General features: G+C 44.0%; 1 protein-coding gene across 1 annotated transcript in view; it reads left to right on the forward strand.

Moving 5' to 3' along the window:
* The window catches only part of ADSL (adenylosuccinate lyase), a 29,798-nt gene extending 19,903 nt beyond the window's left edge, over positions 1-9,895 (forward strand). Inside the window, exons 7-13 of the mRNA XM_066358473.1 lie at positions 542-632; positions 1,302-1,371; positions 1,518-1,665; positions 3,647-3,737; positions 4,656-4,745; positions 5,451-5,627; positions 9,578-9,895. Of these exons, the coding sequence (XP_066214570.1) occupies positions 542-632; positions 1,302-1,371; positions 1,518-1,665; positions 3,647-3,737; positions 4,656-4,745; positions 5,451-5,627; positions 9,578-9,664 (754 nt within the window). The 3' untranslated portion in view covers positions 9,665-9,895. The remainder of the gene's footprint in view (positions 1-541; positions 633-1,301; positions 1,372-1,517; positions 1,666-3,646; positions 3,738-4,655; positions 4,746-5,450; positions 5,628-9,577) is intronic.
* The last annotated feature ends 5,385 nt before the right edge of the window (positions 9,896-15,280 follow it).

Genomic DNA, 15,280 nt, shown 5'->3' on the forward strand with positions numbered 1-15,280 from the left:
TCACCTTAGGCTCAAACCAGTGACCATGGGGTCATGTCTATGATCCCACGCTCAAGGTGGAAACCCTGTGCTCAAGCCAGCGACCTTGGGGTTTCGAACCTGGGTCATTAGCATCCCAGCCAACACTCTATCCACTGCGCCACCACCTGGTCAGGCACTTCTATGATTTTTAGAACAACCTCACCCATGTTGCTATTTTTGTTTATTTACTGACATCCTTCAATGGATTCGTCTAAATCTCGCCATTTCCATTTAGGGTCACCAGGCCCCACTGTAGCTCCTCCCAGACACTTCTGTCAGGCTGCAGCAGAATATGGGCACATGGACCGTATTTCCTTCTTGGATCAGGACAGCTGCCTGGTTATTAGTAAAAAGGATAAAACAGTTTGTTCCAGGAACCAGTTATCAGTGAGGTCCTCTGGGCTGACTGTGACTTATCATACCAATGAGACCAAACTTTTGCTTAGGGTGTTTTTTGCTCATTTGTTTGATACAGTGACATATTTTGAAATGTTTCCATTTAAGGCTCTTTTATTTTTAGGGCTTTCACCATCACTGGGCAGACCTATACACGGAAAGTGGATATTGAGGTGCTGTCTGTGCTGGCTAGCTTGGGGGCATCTGTGCACAAGGTGAGTGGTGGTAGCTTGTGGGGATGAGAGCTTTGGACACCACAGACAAACCAGATCAGTCTCAGATTTTTATTTCATCTTGTCACTCAACAAGTGTCAGATGTCAGATATCATTTGTAACAATTTGGGGCCTGTAAATGCAGGGTTTTTTTCTTTTAATTGATTTTAGAGGGGAGCAGGAGAGAAAGAAAAACATCGATTTGTTGTTTCTCCTGTTTATGCATTTATTGGTTGGTTCTTATATGTGCCCTGACTAGGGAATTGAACCTACAACCTTGGCATATCAGGACTGTGTTCTAACCAACTGAGCTACCCAGCCAGGGCATGAAGCCTCTTAGTTAAGGAGTGTTGAAGGAAAAGACTAGCTTTGGCGTTCTCGTTAAAGTTTACCTTGCCATTGTCCTTTCCATGATACCTTATGCAGTGTTTCACAAAAACCCTTTCCATGCTCCCTGAGCTTGTCATCCCAGGTCTTCAGGAGGCAAGAGAAGTCCTGATCAGATTCTCTAGTCTACAGGATCTCTTGGGGAGGACGTGCTGATGAAGGAGATGAGGTCTTTAGGTTTGGCAACAGCATAGAAAGCTGTCTCCTTCATCAGTCCTGTCCCTACCCCCAGATTCTTGCATTCAAGAGTATGGGGTGATGCCTCTACCCCTGCTTTTCCTCAGATTTGTACCGACATACGACTCCTGGCAAACCTTAAGGAGATGGAGGAACCCTTTGAAAAACAACAGATTGGTGAGTGTGTGTGAAGACCTAAGCACACCACAGAGGTGCTGAGAGCCTTACAGGGGTGTGTTAATAGTTCACCTACCAGCATGCTCAGGGTCTCACTGTCCTCTGAAGTCTTTCTGCCTTTGCTTCTTGTCCTTGTACATGGGCAGGCTCCAGTGCGATGCCATACAAGCGGAACCCTATGCGCTCAGAGCGGTGCTGCAGTCTTGCTCGTCACCTCATGGCCCTTATCATGGACCCACTGCAGACGGCATCTGTGCAGTGGTTTGAACGCACCCTGGATGATAGTGCCAATCGGTCAGTTGGAGTGGGGATGTCACAGAAGGCTGTTTGGAGTTTCTTTCCATTTTCTCATTGTCCCCAAGGAGCCTGGAGTCTAGCAGGGAAGCAAGAACATAGAACAGTACGATAACTGTTAGGATTAAAGTATGTACAAGGAACTCTTTGTGAGGATTCAGGTGATACTTAAGACTTAAGAAATAGCCTGACCAGGCGGTGGTGCAGTGGATAGAGAGTTGGACTGGTATGTGGAGGGCCCAGGTTTGAGACCCCCGAGGTCGCCAGCTTGAGCGCAGGTCATCTGGTTTGAGCAAAGCTCACCAGCTTGGACCCAAGGTCGCTGGCTCGAGCAAGGGGTTACTCAGTCTGCTGTGGCCCCCCGGTCAAGGCACATATGAGAAAGCAATCAATGAACAACTAAGGTGTCGCAACAAAAAACTAATAATTGATGCTTCTCATCTCTTTCTGTTCCTGTCTGTCTGTCCCTATCTACCCCTCTCTCTGACTCTCTGTCTCTGTAAAAAAAAAAGAAAAGAAAAAAGAAATAGATTTTTGTTTTAGTAGGAATCTGTAGGCTTTGTGTGTGTGTGCATGTGTGAAAGAGAGAAAGAGAGAGAGAGAAGCATCAACTCACTGATCCACTTTAGTTGTTCACCCATTGCTTGCTTCTCATACATGCCCTTACCAGAGCTTTAACCGGTGACCTCAGGGTTGAACCAACTACTTCGGTGCTCTGTGGTGATGCTCTATCTACTGTACCACTGGCCAGGGCAAACAGACAAAATAGGGAGCATGTATAAAGGCCCAAAGGCAGGAGAAGGACAGTTTACAGTTTCTTATAGTCAGGTAGCACAGTGGAATGAAGTCTATATGTGGCAAGATATGAGATGGGATATGATGGGAAGTCAAAGCAAGTTTATGAAGGGCGTTATAAGCCTGAAAAGGAGTTTAAATAATGTTCTGAAGGCAAGTAGATGTCAGCTATGGTGTCTGGCACAGTGACATGTTAATGAGTTATGAGGTGGGTCAGAAGTAATTTTTAGCTGTGACTAAGGTACTGACATGCATATGGTTTTCTACTTTATGTATATACTTATTTAAAGCAGATTCACATTATACTGGTTTGCCTGCATTGTACTGGGATTTCTTTTCTTTTTTTATCCCTAGCAAGATAGGAAAGGAGAGAATAGGAGAGAGACAGGAACATGTGTTCCTATATATGCCCTGACTGGGGATCGAACCAGCCACCTTCGTGCTCCAGGATGGTGCTCTAACCATCTGAGCGATCTGGCCAGGGCACATACTGGGATTTCTTGAGGGGTAGATACATAGATAAAGCTAGCTCTCTGGGATCTGTGTGTAACCCAGGGTTTATCTGGAAATAAAACATGTGAACTCATTCAGAAATCAGTTTTTGAATACTTTTTAGCAGAGTGTGACCAAGTGAGATGTGCCCATTAAAACACCCTGAAACAATTTGGGTCAGTTATCAAGGGACATTGATCTAGTCAGACAATCAGGAGGCTACTTTGAAAATACAAGTCCACACTGGCACAGTGGTCATGTGAATGGAGAGGAAGGCTGTGGCTATAAGCACAGTGGCAGGTGGGCCAGCCTTCGTGGTTGACTGGAGTAAGTGTTAAGATGGGTGATGGAGCATTAGTGCCATTTACTAAGCCAGGGGTCACAAGGAGAGACAGGATTGAGATGGTGAGCAGGAGGCAATGGAAAAGTAACTGAGTTCAGTTTGTGGTTTGAGGTAACTATGAGGTACCTATTGAGATGTAGCTCTCTGATTGGGTATGTGGCCTGGACAAGAGGCAGTAGATTTGAGGATCATCAGGATATTGGGATAGTTGAAGTCAGAGAATGAAGGAAATTGTCCAGATAGCACAGATGACATGAGAAGTCAATAGGACTGCTTCTTGGTACAACCCTACCTCTCATAGAAATTCTTAATTGTATAAAGAGAAAACTGAATTGGCTATTTGTTTTCTAGACGTATCTGTTTGGCTGAAGCATTTCTCACTGCAGATACTATATTGAGTACGTTGCAGAACATTTGTGAAGGATTGGTGGTGTACCCCAAAGTAAGAGACCTCAATTAAAAAGCAAACTATTAAGGAGGGGTTGGAATGTGGGAAGGGAATTATGTAATTTTCCTGCTCTGGAGTGGTTCTGTTGGAGAGCTACATTCTGGTTCTTCAGGTTGACATAAGCTCTAGGGAAAGAACATATAGCATTTATAGACATGTTTCTAGAAAAAGGGATAAAGTACTTTGAATTGGCTTAAACTACCCACCAGCAAGAATCATCAGGTCTGGTCTGGCTGGCAAAATAAACTGTTCCCTTTGCCTGTTTTTAAGTACCTGAGGCAGATGGGTTCATTTCCATCATATACTCAGCTCCTGCAATGGGCACTAAAATTTAACACCTTGAAGTTTTAGGACTTGTTTTCAATGAAGCACTTTTAAAAATTTGCTTAAATCAGTTTTTTGTTTTTTTTTGAGAGGAAGTTTAATAAAGCTGGTGACAGTGAAACAAGGAAGGGCCTAGAATAGAAGAAGCAACAGGCGATCCTAAGCATGGCTGCTTTGGCTCACTGGGAAGTCAGAGAAAAGGGGGCCTTGGAGACAGGATCAGAGGATTAGCCTTAGACAAGCTGTGCTGTCCACTGCTCCCCTGGTTGCAAGTCTCGTGGGGACCCTTAGAGTTTAGGAAATGCACACCTGTGGGGGAAGAAGAGGGGAAGGGAAAGGCACAGGCATGCTCTCAGAAGGGAGAGTGTCAGTATTTTGTTGTTGTTTTTTTAATCAAAATACTCTGGATTACTAAGAAAAATTAAAAATATGGTGTAAAATAAAACAATTCACTCTACTCTCTATCTTCATAGATATGGTAGTTGATGTCCCTAACATGGCATTTTGCTGGTCATAGTTGATATCTTACTGTGTATATGACTTTGTAACTTTGAGGCATCTTTCTTACCCCTTCATTCATTCTTCTAGGTAATTGAGCGGCGCATTCGGCAAGAGCTGCCTTTCATGGCCACAGAGAACATCATCATGGCCATGGTGAAAGCTGGAGGTAACCGCCAGGTTTGTAACTCCTTGCACTCCTGAATAAATTAGTCCTGAAGAAGAATGGATGAAGGAAGGAGTTTCTGTCATGACCTTTAGTAAAAGTATTGGTACAGAATAGTAACCATATTCTACCATAGAATAGGCTTATTCTGGAGGGTGATTGTGGTAAACTCAGTTTATTAAAAGTGAATCACTTAATCACTAATAGAAAGGTCTACTCTTAAGGAATTAGGTATGAATTTCCATAGGAAATGGGAAGTAGGTAGGACACAAGTTCAAGAGGCTTTAGATTTAAAATTTTTTCTTAATTTATTCATTTTAGAGAGGAGAGAGTGTGAGAGAGAGAGAGAGAGAGAAAGAGAGAGAAGGGGGAGGAGCAGGAAGCATCAACTCCCATATGTGCCTTGACCAGACAAGTGCAGGGTTTTGAACAGGTGACCTCAGCGTTCCAGGTCGACGCTTTATCCACTGTGCCACCACAGGTCAGGCGAGGCTTTAGATTTAAAGGAGCCTACATGAGGTGGACATCCACTGCAGATCTGTCCTAGGCTGTGGCTACAGAGTCAAGATCTTGATGGTCAGACTATGAGGGAGCCACCTCAGCCTGAAGGTTTTGTGTACCAGCCAGAGACAATATGGGTGTGAAGTGCCAGCCAATTTATCAAGACATTAAATGCCCCATTAATAGTGAACCAACAATATACCCCCTTGTCTTTCCAGGATTGCCATGAGAAAATTAGAGTGCTCTCTCAGCAGGCAGCTGCTGTGGTCAAGCAGGAAGGGGGTGACAATGACCTCATAGAGCGTATCCTTGCTGATGACTACTTCAGTCCCATTCATTCCCAGTTGGACCGTTTACTGGATCCTTCTTCTTTCACTGGGCGTGCATCTCAACAGGTAAGCACCAGAACACTTCCATGGAGCTGCAGTGTCATTGTCATCGTCCCCCCCCCCCCCCGCCACATCCTCTTTTTACACTGCTGAGCAACAGAACTTGGAATATTGTAATATTTCCACTTTGTAGGAGGTGTGATGAGAATGGAGCTAGTTAGAATTCAGAGCAAGTTGCTGGCTAAACTATAAAGTTTTTGTTGTTTTAAGCTACCTTAAGTGTTTTCTTAGTGTATTTATTTATTTACAGTGTGTCCGTAAAGTCATGGTGCACTTTTTTTTTTAAATTTATTTTTATTTTTTGTATTTTTCTGAAGTTGGAAACAGGGAAGCAGTCAGACAGATTCCCGCATGTGCCCAACCGGGATCCACCCGGCACGCCCACCAGGGGGTGATGCTCTGTTGCAACCAGAGCCATTCTAGTGCCTGAGGCAGAGGCCATATAGCCATCCCCAGTGCCAGGGCCAACTTTGCTCCAATGGAGCCTTGGCTGCGGGAGGGGAAGAGAGAGACAGAGAGGAAGGAAAGGGGGAGGGGTGGAGAAGCAGATGGGCGCTTCTCCTATGTACCCTGGCCGGGTTGTTTTTTTTTTGTTTTTTTTTGTGTTTTTTTTTATGGTGCACTTTTGACCGGTCACAGGAAAGCAACAAAAGACGATAGAAATGTGAAATCTGCACCAAATAAAAGGAAAGCCCTCCCAGTTTCTGTAGGATGATGTGGAAGCATGTGTGCATGCGCAGATGATGACGTAACACCGTGTATCGTGTATACAGTGGAGCAGCCCACGACCATGCCAGTCGAGATGTGGACGGTACAGAGGAAAGTTCAGTGTGTTCTGTGGCTCACTAAATTCAAATCCGTGACCAAAGCGCAACGTGAATATCGGCACATTTATAACAAAGCGCCACCACATAGAAATAACATTACTTGGCGGGATAAGCAGTTGAAGGAAACCGGCAGTTTGGTGGAGAAACCCCGTTCTGGTAGGCCACCAGTCAGTGACGAGTCTGTAGAGGCTATATGGGATAGCTACCTAAGGAGCCCTAAAAAACTCTGTGCGTGAGCCCACATCGAACTGCACTGAATAGGTATGAAACTGGGGGAGTTTTCCTTTTATTTGGTGCAGATTTCACATTTCTATCATCTTTTGTTGCTTTCCTGTGACTGGTCAAAAGTGCACCATGACTTTACGGACACATTGTATTTTTATTCATTTTAGAGAGGAGAGAAAGAGAAAGGGGGAAGGAGCAGGAAGCTTCAACTCCCATATGTGCCTTGACCAGGCAAGCCAGGGTTTTGAACTGCTGACTTCAGCATTCCAGGTCAACAGTTTATCCACTGTGCCACCACAGGTCAGGCCTGGTGGATTTCTTTTAATTCTTTTTTGGTCTAGAGCAGGGGTAGTCAACCTTTTTATACCTACCGCCCACTTTTGTATCTCTATTAGTAGTAAAATTTTCTAACTGCCCACCAGTTCCACAGTAATGGTGATTTATAAAGTAGGGAAGTAACTTTACTTTATAAAATTTATAAAGCAGAGTTACAGCAAGTTAAAGCATATAATAATAATTACTTACCAAGTACTTTATGTCAGATTTTCACTAAGTTTGACAGAATAAATCTTTATAAAACAACTTTCTATAGTTAAATCTATCTTTTTATTTATACTTTGGTTGCTCCGCTACCGCCCACCATGAAAGTTGGAACGCCCACTAGTGGCCTGTTGACTACCACTGGCCTAGATGGTACTTGGAACATTAAGTATTCAGTCAGCCTGACCAGGCAGTGGCACAGTGGATAGAGCGTCAGACTGGGACGCGGAGGACCCAGGTTCTTGACCCCGAGGTTGCCAGCTTGAGCGCGGGCTCATCTGGTTTGAGCAAAGCTCACCAGCTTGGACCCAAGGTCGCTGGCTTGAGCAAGGGGTTACTCAGTCTGCTGTAGCCCCACGGTCAAGGCACATATGAGAGAGCAATGAATGAACAACAAAAGTGCCACAACGAAAAACTGATGATTGATGCTTCTCATCTCTCTGCGTTCCTGTCTGTCTATCCCTCTCTCTGACTCTCGCTCCGTCTCTGTAAAAATAAATAAATTAATTAAAATTGTTAAAAAAAAAAGTATTCAGTCAGCGTTCATCACTTTTCCTCTTGGTCTTTTGGGGACTATAAGAGTTCATTCGAAAGCATTTATCAGTTGCAGACTAAGTGCTCAGTATCTGTTGAAATATTGTATTTAATTCTGGGGCTTTAAAGATGTGTGGATAGCCTGACCAGGCGGTGGCGCAGTGGATCGAGTGTCGGACTGGGATGCAGAGGACCCAGGTTCAAGACCCTGAGGTCGCCAACTTGAGCACAGGCTCATCTGGTTAGAGCAAAAGCTCACCAGCTTGGACCCAAGGTCGCTGGTTCGAGCAAGGGGTTACTGAGTTTGCTGAAGGCCCACAGTCAAGGCACATATGAGAAAGCAATCAATGAACAACTAAAGTGTTGCAATGAGCAACGAAAAACTAATGATTGATGCTTCTTATCTCTCCATTCCTGTCTGTCTGTCCCTGTCTATTCCTCTCACTGACTCTCTCTCTGTCTCTGTAAAAAAAAAAAGATGTGTGGGTGTGGATAATCCTTATCTTCAGGGAGCCTAAAACTTAGTGAAGACTTGTAAATAGTTTGTTATAATACCACACAGTACATACAGGAATTGAGAGAAGCACATCATTTTGGGGTTCACAAAGGATGACACAGCCCTAGAATAGTAGAAGTTGGGAAAGACGTCTTGGAAGGCATGGGATCTGAGCTGAATCTAAGGGACAAATACAAGTTAACCAGAGAACACCAGGATGAGAGGAGAGGTCTTAACATGGGAGAGAGAAACTACAATTATTTGCTGTATTATCAAGTGCCCCAGAAGTAGTTACAGGGTTTAAAGTTGAAGACAGACAGGAGTTTATATCATTTATGTTCAAATCACTGTAGACTTAAACTAGAGGTAGGGAGACCAATAAGGAGGCTGTTGCAATGGGCCAAGCACTGGAAGGTGAGGGCTTTGAGCCAAGGCAGCAGTAGAAACAGACAAGGTGTGTGTGTGGGGGGGGTGTTTGAGGGCTCTTTAGAAAGTTAATCAGTTGGTAGCTGGTTGAATGAGGAGGAGGGGGAAGCAGTGATGGCTTTAGTTTGGGTAACTGGGTGGAGAATGGTGAGATCCACTGAAAACACAGGCTCAGAAGGATAGCATATGTGAGCATGGTGGGCAAGCTGTCTGTATCCAGGGAGAGAATTCTGACAGGCAATTGAGAAAATTAGGTCTCATTGATATAAACTGACATTGAAAAAGTATTATTGGCCTGACCAGGTAGTAGCACAGTGGATAGAGCGTCGGACTGGGATGCGGAAGACCCAGGTTCGAGACCCCGAGGTCACCAGCTTGAGCGTGGGCTCATCTGGTTTGAGCAAAAATTCACCAGCTTGGACCCAAGGTCGCTGGCTCAAGCAAGGGGTTGCTCGGTCTGCTGAAGGCCCATGGTCAAGGCACATATGAGAAAGCAATCAATGAACAACTAAGGTGTCGCAATGTGCAATGAAAACTAATGATTGATGCTTCTCATCTCTCCGTTCCTGTCTGTCTGTCCCTGTCTGTCCCTCACTCTGACTCTCTCTGTCTCTGTAAAAAAAAAAAAGAAAAGAAAAAGAAAAAGTGTTATTGGCCCTGGCCAGGTTGCTCAGTGGATAAAAGTGTCAACCTGGTGAACCAGAGGTTGTGGGTTCAACCCCGGGCCAGGGCACAAACGAAAGGCCATCAACGAGTACACAACTAAGTGGAACTAGTGAAACAACGAGTTGATGCTTCTCTCTCTCTCTCTCTCACTCTCGCTCTATTGTCAGTGGGAAAATTAGAAAAAGTATTATCAAAACCTACATCTTAATCTTTTGTTTTATGTTTGCTTTTCTCTTTGGCAGGTACAGAGATTCTTAGAAGAGGAGGTATATCCGCTGTTAAAACCATACGCCCATGAAATGAAGGTGAAAGTGGAGTTATGTCTGTAGAGCTGAAAGAGCATTAAACGAAAAATCACTGTTGGCTGCATTACATTTTACTGCTGAGTCATGAAAACTTACCTCAAAAGTTGTTAATACAGCACTTTTTTTCTCTCCATGGCACTTTCGTATTTCTCAAGGTTTACAATGCAAAAATAAGTTGCATTGTAGTTGGATGGACTGTTTTGTTTTGTTTTTACAGCAAAACAGACCTGCATAATAAATGTAGCTCATAGTTTACAGTTTGTTATCTGTTCTCTCGGGGCATTTTCTAGCTACTGTAGTTTCATTCTCTCTCTGTGTGTGTGTCAGAGACAGAGTCAGAGAGAGGGACAGACAGGAAGGGAGAGAGATGAGAAGCATCAATTCTTTGTTGTAGCACCTTAATTGTTCATTGATTGCTTTCTCACATGTGCCTTGACGGGGCGGGGGGTGGGGTGGGGACACTGCAGCAGAATGAGTGACCCCTTGCTTGAGCCAGCGACCTTGGTCTCAACCCGGTGAGCCCTGCTCAAACCAGATGAGCCTGTGCTCAAGCTGGCAACCTCAGGGTCCCAAACCTGGGTCCTCCACATCCCAGTCCAACGCTCCATCCACTGTGCCACTGCCTGGTCAGGTGTTAGTTTCATTCTTTTCACATGTTCACTTGATTCAGGGTGGTAAGCAAGTTCTGGTCCTCTCTTTTAAAGGTGAGTTTGATCTGGGCCTAGCAAAGTAACCTGGACTCAGTAATTCGGTATGGTTATATATCTTTACTTCAGTTATATTTGGCTAGATTAATTAATGAAATTTGACAATACAATAAAGTCTAAAGGTAACTGATATGATCAGGCTTACTCAGCTGAAGTTATACCTGACCTTCATGTTTTGAAAAGGCTTTTGTATATCAGGGAAATGCCAATATAGTACATTGATTTCATCAAGACATTTGACAGTCTTTAATTCTGGTTACATGGACTGAATGTTTGTTTGTTTTAGCAAGAGAGAGGGAGAGAAATGAGAAGTATCAACTCACAGTTGGGGCACTTTAATTGTTCATTGATGATTACTTCTCATCTGTGCCTTGCTGCGGGGGTGGGGGTGGGGGCGGGGGCGCTAGTTCCAAGTCAGTGACCTTTGGACTCAAGCCAGCAACCATGGAGTCACGTCTCAAGTCTTGGCCGTGGCTGGTTTGCTCAGTGGATAGAGCGTCAGCCCAGCATATGAACATCCTGGTTCAATTCCTGGTTAGGGCACATGAGAAATGACCATCTGCTTCTCTCCCTCTTCCTCTCCCACAGACAGTGGCTTGATTGGTTCAGGCATCAGCTCCAGATAGGTGTTGCTGGGTGGATCCCAGTAAGGGAGCATGTGAGAGTCTGTCTCACTACCTCTCCTCTCACTTTAAAAAAGAAAAAGAAAAAAAAAACAGCTGGGTTTCTGGCCCAGATTTCAAGCTGAGCACTTCAGAAGAGGATATGATCTGAAGATGACTACTGGGACAAAAGGTCAAATGAGGTATGAGTGGGTGGATGAACACAAGGGGCCTTCTATATCCTTTCATATAACAATACCCTTTGTGCTTAGAAAAGTGAGGTTTGCCTAACCAGGCGGTGGCGCAGTGGATAGAGCATCAGACTGGGATGTGGAGGACCCAGGTTCAAGACCCCAAGATCACCAGTTTGAGCGTGGGCTCATCTGGTTTGAGCAAGGCTCACCAGCTTGAGCAAGGGGTCACTCGGTCTGCTGTAGTCCCCCCCACCCCCATCAAGGCACATATGAGAAAGCAATCAATGAACAACTAAGGAACCGCAATGAAGAATTAATGTTTCTCATCTCTCTTCCTGTCTGTCCCTCTCTCTGACTCTCTGTCTCTGCCACACACACACACAAAAGTGAGGTTTGACTTGTCCTTTCAGATTCTGAGGCCATACTTAGTTCTGCCATTTCTCTTAAGTTTATGGTGGTATTAGACCTTCCTCTTCTATTGTAGGCCAGAATTTGTGGTTTGACAACATCTCAGCCCAGGATAGCATGGAAGGAGAGTTTTGAAGGCATTTTTGGGAACTCCTGTAGACCTCTGACCATAATCCTCATATAGGAATCACAAACTTATATTGAATAGTGATTCTGTATGGTCCCATTTAAATGGAAGATGAGCCATGAAGGCTGCAAGTCAGTCTCCATCCACTAGTGATCTAGCAGCCTTTCATTGCTTTTGCTCTAGGGCACTGAGACATTTAAGACAATGGAAAAATGTTATATATACTTCTTCCATGTTTTTTGTTTGTTTTTTAGTTTGTTTATTTTAGAGAGAGGAGACAGAGAAAGAGAGAAGAGGGGGCAGAGCAGAAAGCATCAACTCCCATATGTGCCTTAACCAGGCAAGCCCAGGGTTTCGAACCGGTGACCTCAGCATTTCAGGTCGATGGTTTACCCACTGCACCACTGCAGGTCAGGCAGTTCTTCCATGTTTTTAATCTTTAATAGGACAGCTGTTTCTGAAAGGTATTTGCCTGGCCTGTGGTGGTGCAGTGGATAAAGTATTGACCTCAAACACTGAGGTTGCTGGTTCGAAACCCTGGGCTTGCCTGGTCAAGTCACACATGGGAATTGATGCTTCCTGTTCCTCCTCCCCCTTCTCTTTCTCTCTTTTTCTTTCTCCTCTCTCTAAAATGAATAAAAATATTTTTTTAAATCAACTAGTGAATACATAAGTGGAACAAATCAATGCTTCTGCCTCCCTCTCTCTAAATCAAATAAAAATTTACAAAAATATATATAAATTACAATATATCTTATACTTCACATTTAGAAAGCTTTGTTTCTTTAGTGATAACCTGGAGCAAATAAGTACATATATTGTTTCTGATCCAGGTATCATACTTGAACAGGTATTTTTTTCATCACCCTATGATGTACTAGGAATAGTAGCAAGCAAGGCAGTCTGCCCTCCTGGAGCTGTGGTTCTTGGGCAGGAAGCAGACTATACAAAGTGATTAATGGCTCCTCAATAATGGGACATACAAAATTCAACATCTGAACACATGTAAAGTTCATTAAACTACACTGAGAAAAGGTGTTCCTGAGATGTAACTTCAACAAGAAATCCACACTTCTTCCCTGGGTTTTAGCGTCTACTTCACTGTTAATCATGAGGCAGGTGCTGCTTTTCCCATCTGTATGGTGCTTAGTCTGAATTATTTCAGTACACCTGGCTCTCCATGCACCCTTCATGGAGCCTGAACTGATAGGCTCCTTGCCTTGGGTGGTGTCCTAGGGAGCTAAGAATTTGGCATTTTTATTTCTCCCTTTTGTTGTCTCATAGGGCTAAATGTGTATAGAATTCACAGCATTTACAAATAAAGTTTAATAGAATGGATAGCTAGTCTATCCATTATTTAAAAGGGAAATGCAGCCAATCCCTGGGGTATGAACAAGATAGGTTCTGTAGGTTTGAAAATGTTTATGTATTTATATGCCCAGAAAGGTAAAAATGGTGTTAAGACAAACATTTGTCTAAGTTGCATGTAATAGGTAGGTGTACCTGTCCCAACTTTGATACAATTCAACTTAAGAACAAACCTACAGAACCTATTTCATTCATAACCCAGGTACTGCTTGTACTCATTTTCTGTCTTCTGTGGTCTTTGGACCTGTCCAGTGTTGATCTCTGACAAATGTTACAGTGGAGCACAGGGGGACAAATTCTTAGTTCCGTATGAAGTCTAGGGAGAGTAGGCAAAGATGAAATGCTGATGGTTATTCCAAAAACCTAAGGGGCCTATGCTGAAACTAGCATTACTCAGCTGTTGAGTTTTGACACCTCAGCTTACTTTACAACTATCTCAATAAACTGTTTTCCATAAATATAAGTTTAAGAAATATAGCCTCTGAAAGTTGTGACATGAGAGAAAAGGGATGTTAACACACTAAAAAGACTGGAATTCATTGCTCTAAGGCAATTTTTTTCTTTTTTAAGAAAGCAGAATTTATAAGAGCCAGTAGTGTGGTTGGAAAGAAAGATTAACTTGGCCACAGAAACTGGGTTCAGATCTCTGCTGCTTAGGAGTTATTTTGGCCAGGTCTTCTATAAAATTCAAATGAAATTCTCCCTGCTTTTAGCACAGGAGTGTGTGAATTACCTTAAAATGCTTTGTAAAGTGAGCAAAGAACAGTAAGATGACTGAGACTGCCTTACTGTGTTTTGTAGACTTTGCCTTTGGTTCCCCTTTATTCACCCTGGGCATCACCACCTTGGAACACCAGTAGGAATCCATGTTTAGCAGCTCTAAAGCTAAATTTATACCTCCTCAGAGTAGGGTGAAATTACTTTAATACTATTGTAGCTTTTGATGACCTTTCTAAAATGTGACAAGTTGTCCTTTTTTTCCAACCTAGAGCCTGATATCAACTAGGACACAGATATCATTTATACTGCTCACAAAAATTAGGGGATACCTCAAAATGAATATGAAGCGCCTGACCAGGCGGTGGCGCGGTGGATAGAGCATCGGACTGGGATGCAGAAGACCCAGGTTTGAGACCCCGAGGTCGCCAGATTGAGCGCGGGCTCATCTGGTTTGAGCAAAAGCTCACCAGCTTGAGCCCAAGGTCGCTGGCTTAAGCAAGGGGTTACTCGGTCTGCTGAAGGCTCGCAGTCAAGGCACATATGAGAAAGCAATCAATGAACAACTCAGGTGTTGGCAATGCGCAACGAAAAACTAATGATTGATGCTTCTCATCTCATTGATCCCTCTCTCTGACTCTCTCTCTCTGTCTCTGTAAAAAAATAAAGATTAAAAAAAAAAATGAATATGAAGCTATAAAATATCCCCTAATTTTTGTGAGGAGTAGAATAGAGATTGGCCCAACGCCTTCTTGATGAGATAAATGTCAGCATGGTTTAGTGACTTGAATCCAGGCCCTTGACAACACCCCTGCAATATCCATGCCTGGAGAGTACATTTATTGGGCATGATCTCAACCAATTTGTTCCAATTTGGGGATACTTACAAGGCTTGTGAATTGTGTAAGAGTGCCTGAGGCTGATCTAGTTCTGTACACCCGTAAAGAAGGCACTTAAGCCTGACCAGGCTGTGGTGCCAGTGGATGCAGCGTCGGACTGGGATGTGGAGGACCCAGGTTTGATGAAACCCCCAGGTCGCTGGCTTGAGCTCTGGCTCATCTGGTTTGAGCAAGGCTCACCAACTTGAGCCAAGAGTCACTCGGTCTGCTGTAGCACCCCCCCCCCCCCCAAGGCACACATGAGAAGGTAATCAATGAACAACTAAGGTGCCACCACACAGAATTGATGCTTCTCATCTCTCTCCCTTCCTGTCTGTTCCTATCCGTCCGTCTCTCTGTCTCTGTCACAAAAAATAAAAAATAAAAAAAAGAAGGCATTTAACTATTTAGAAAATGAACATAAGTGTCCCTCAAAAGCCCTGCAGCGTCTATCCTCCATCCTGACCGCTGGGCTTCCAAGGTTGCTCGGCTTGGAAAGGAGGCCGCAGAGCAAGCTTCGAGGATACGCAAATCCTGCCGCTCCCACCCATCGGAGGAGCAGACTTCAGCCCCCAGCATGCTCCGCGGCCATACGGCTCGCCCCGCGCTTGCGCGCTCTCACCGCCTGAAGCTTACTGG

Source organism: Saccopteryx leptura, chromosome 1 (genome assembly GCF_036850995.1).
Source record: "Saccopteryx leptura isolate mSacLep1 chromosome 1, mSacLep1_pri_phased_curated, whole genome shotgun sequence".
Lineage (NCBI taxonomy): Eukaryota > Metazoa > Chordata > Mammalia > Chiroptera > Emballonuridae > Saccopteryx > Saccopteryx leptura.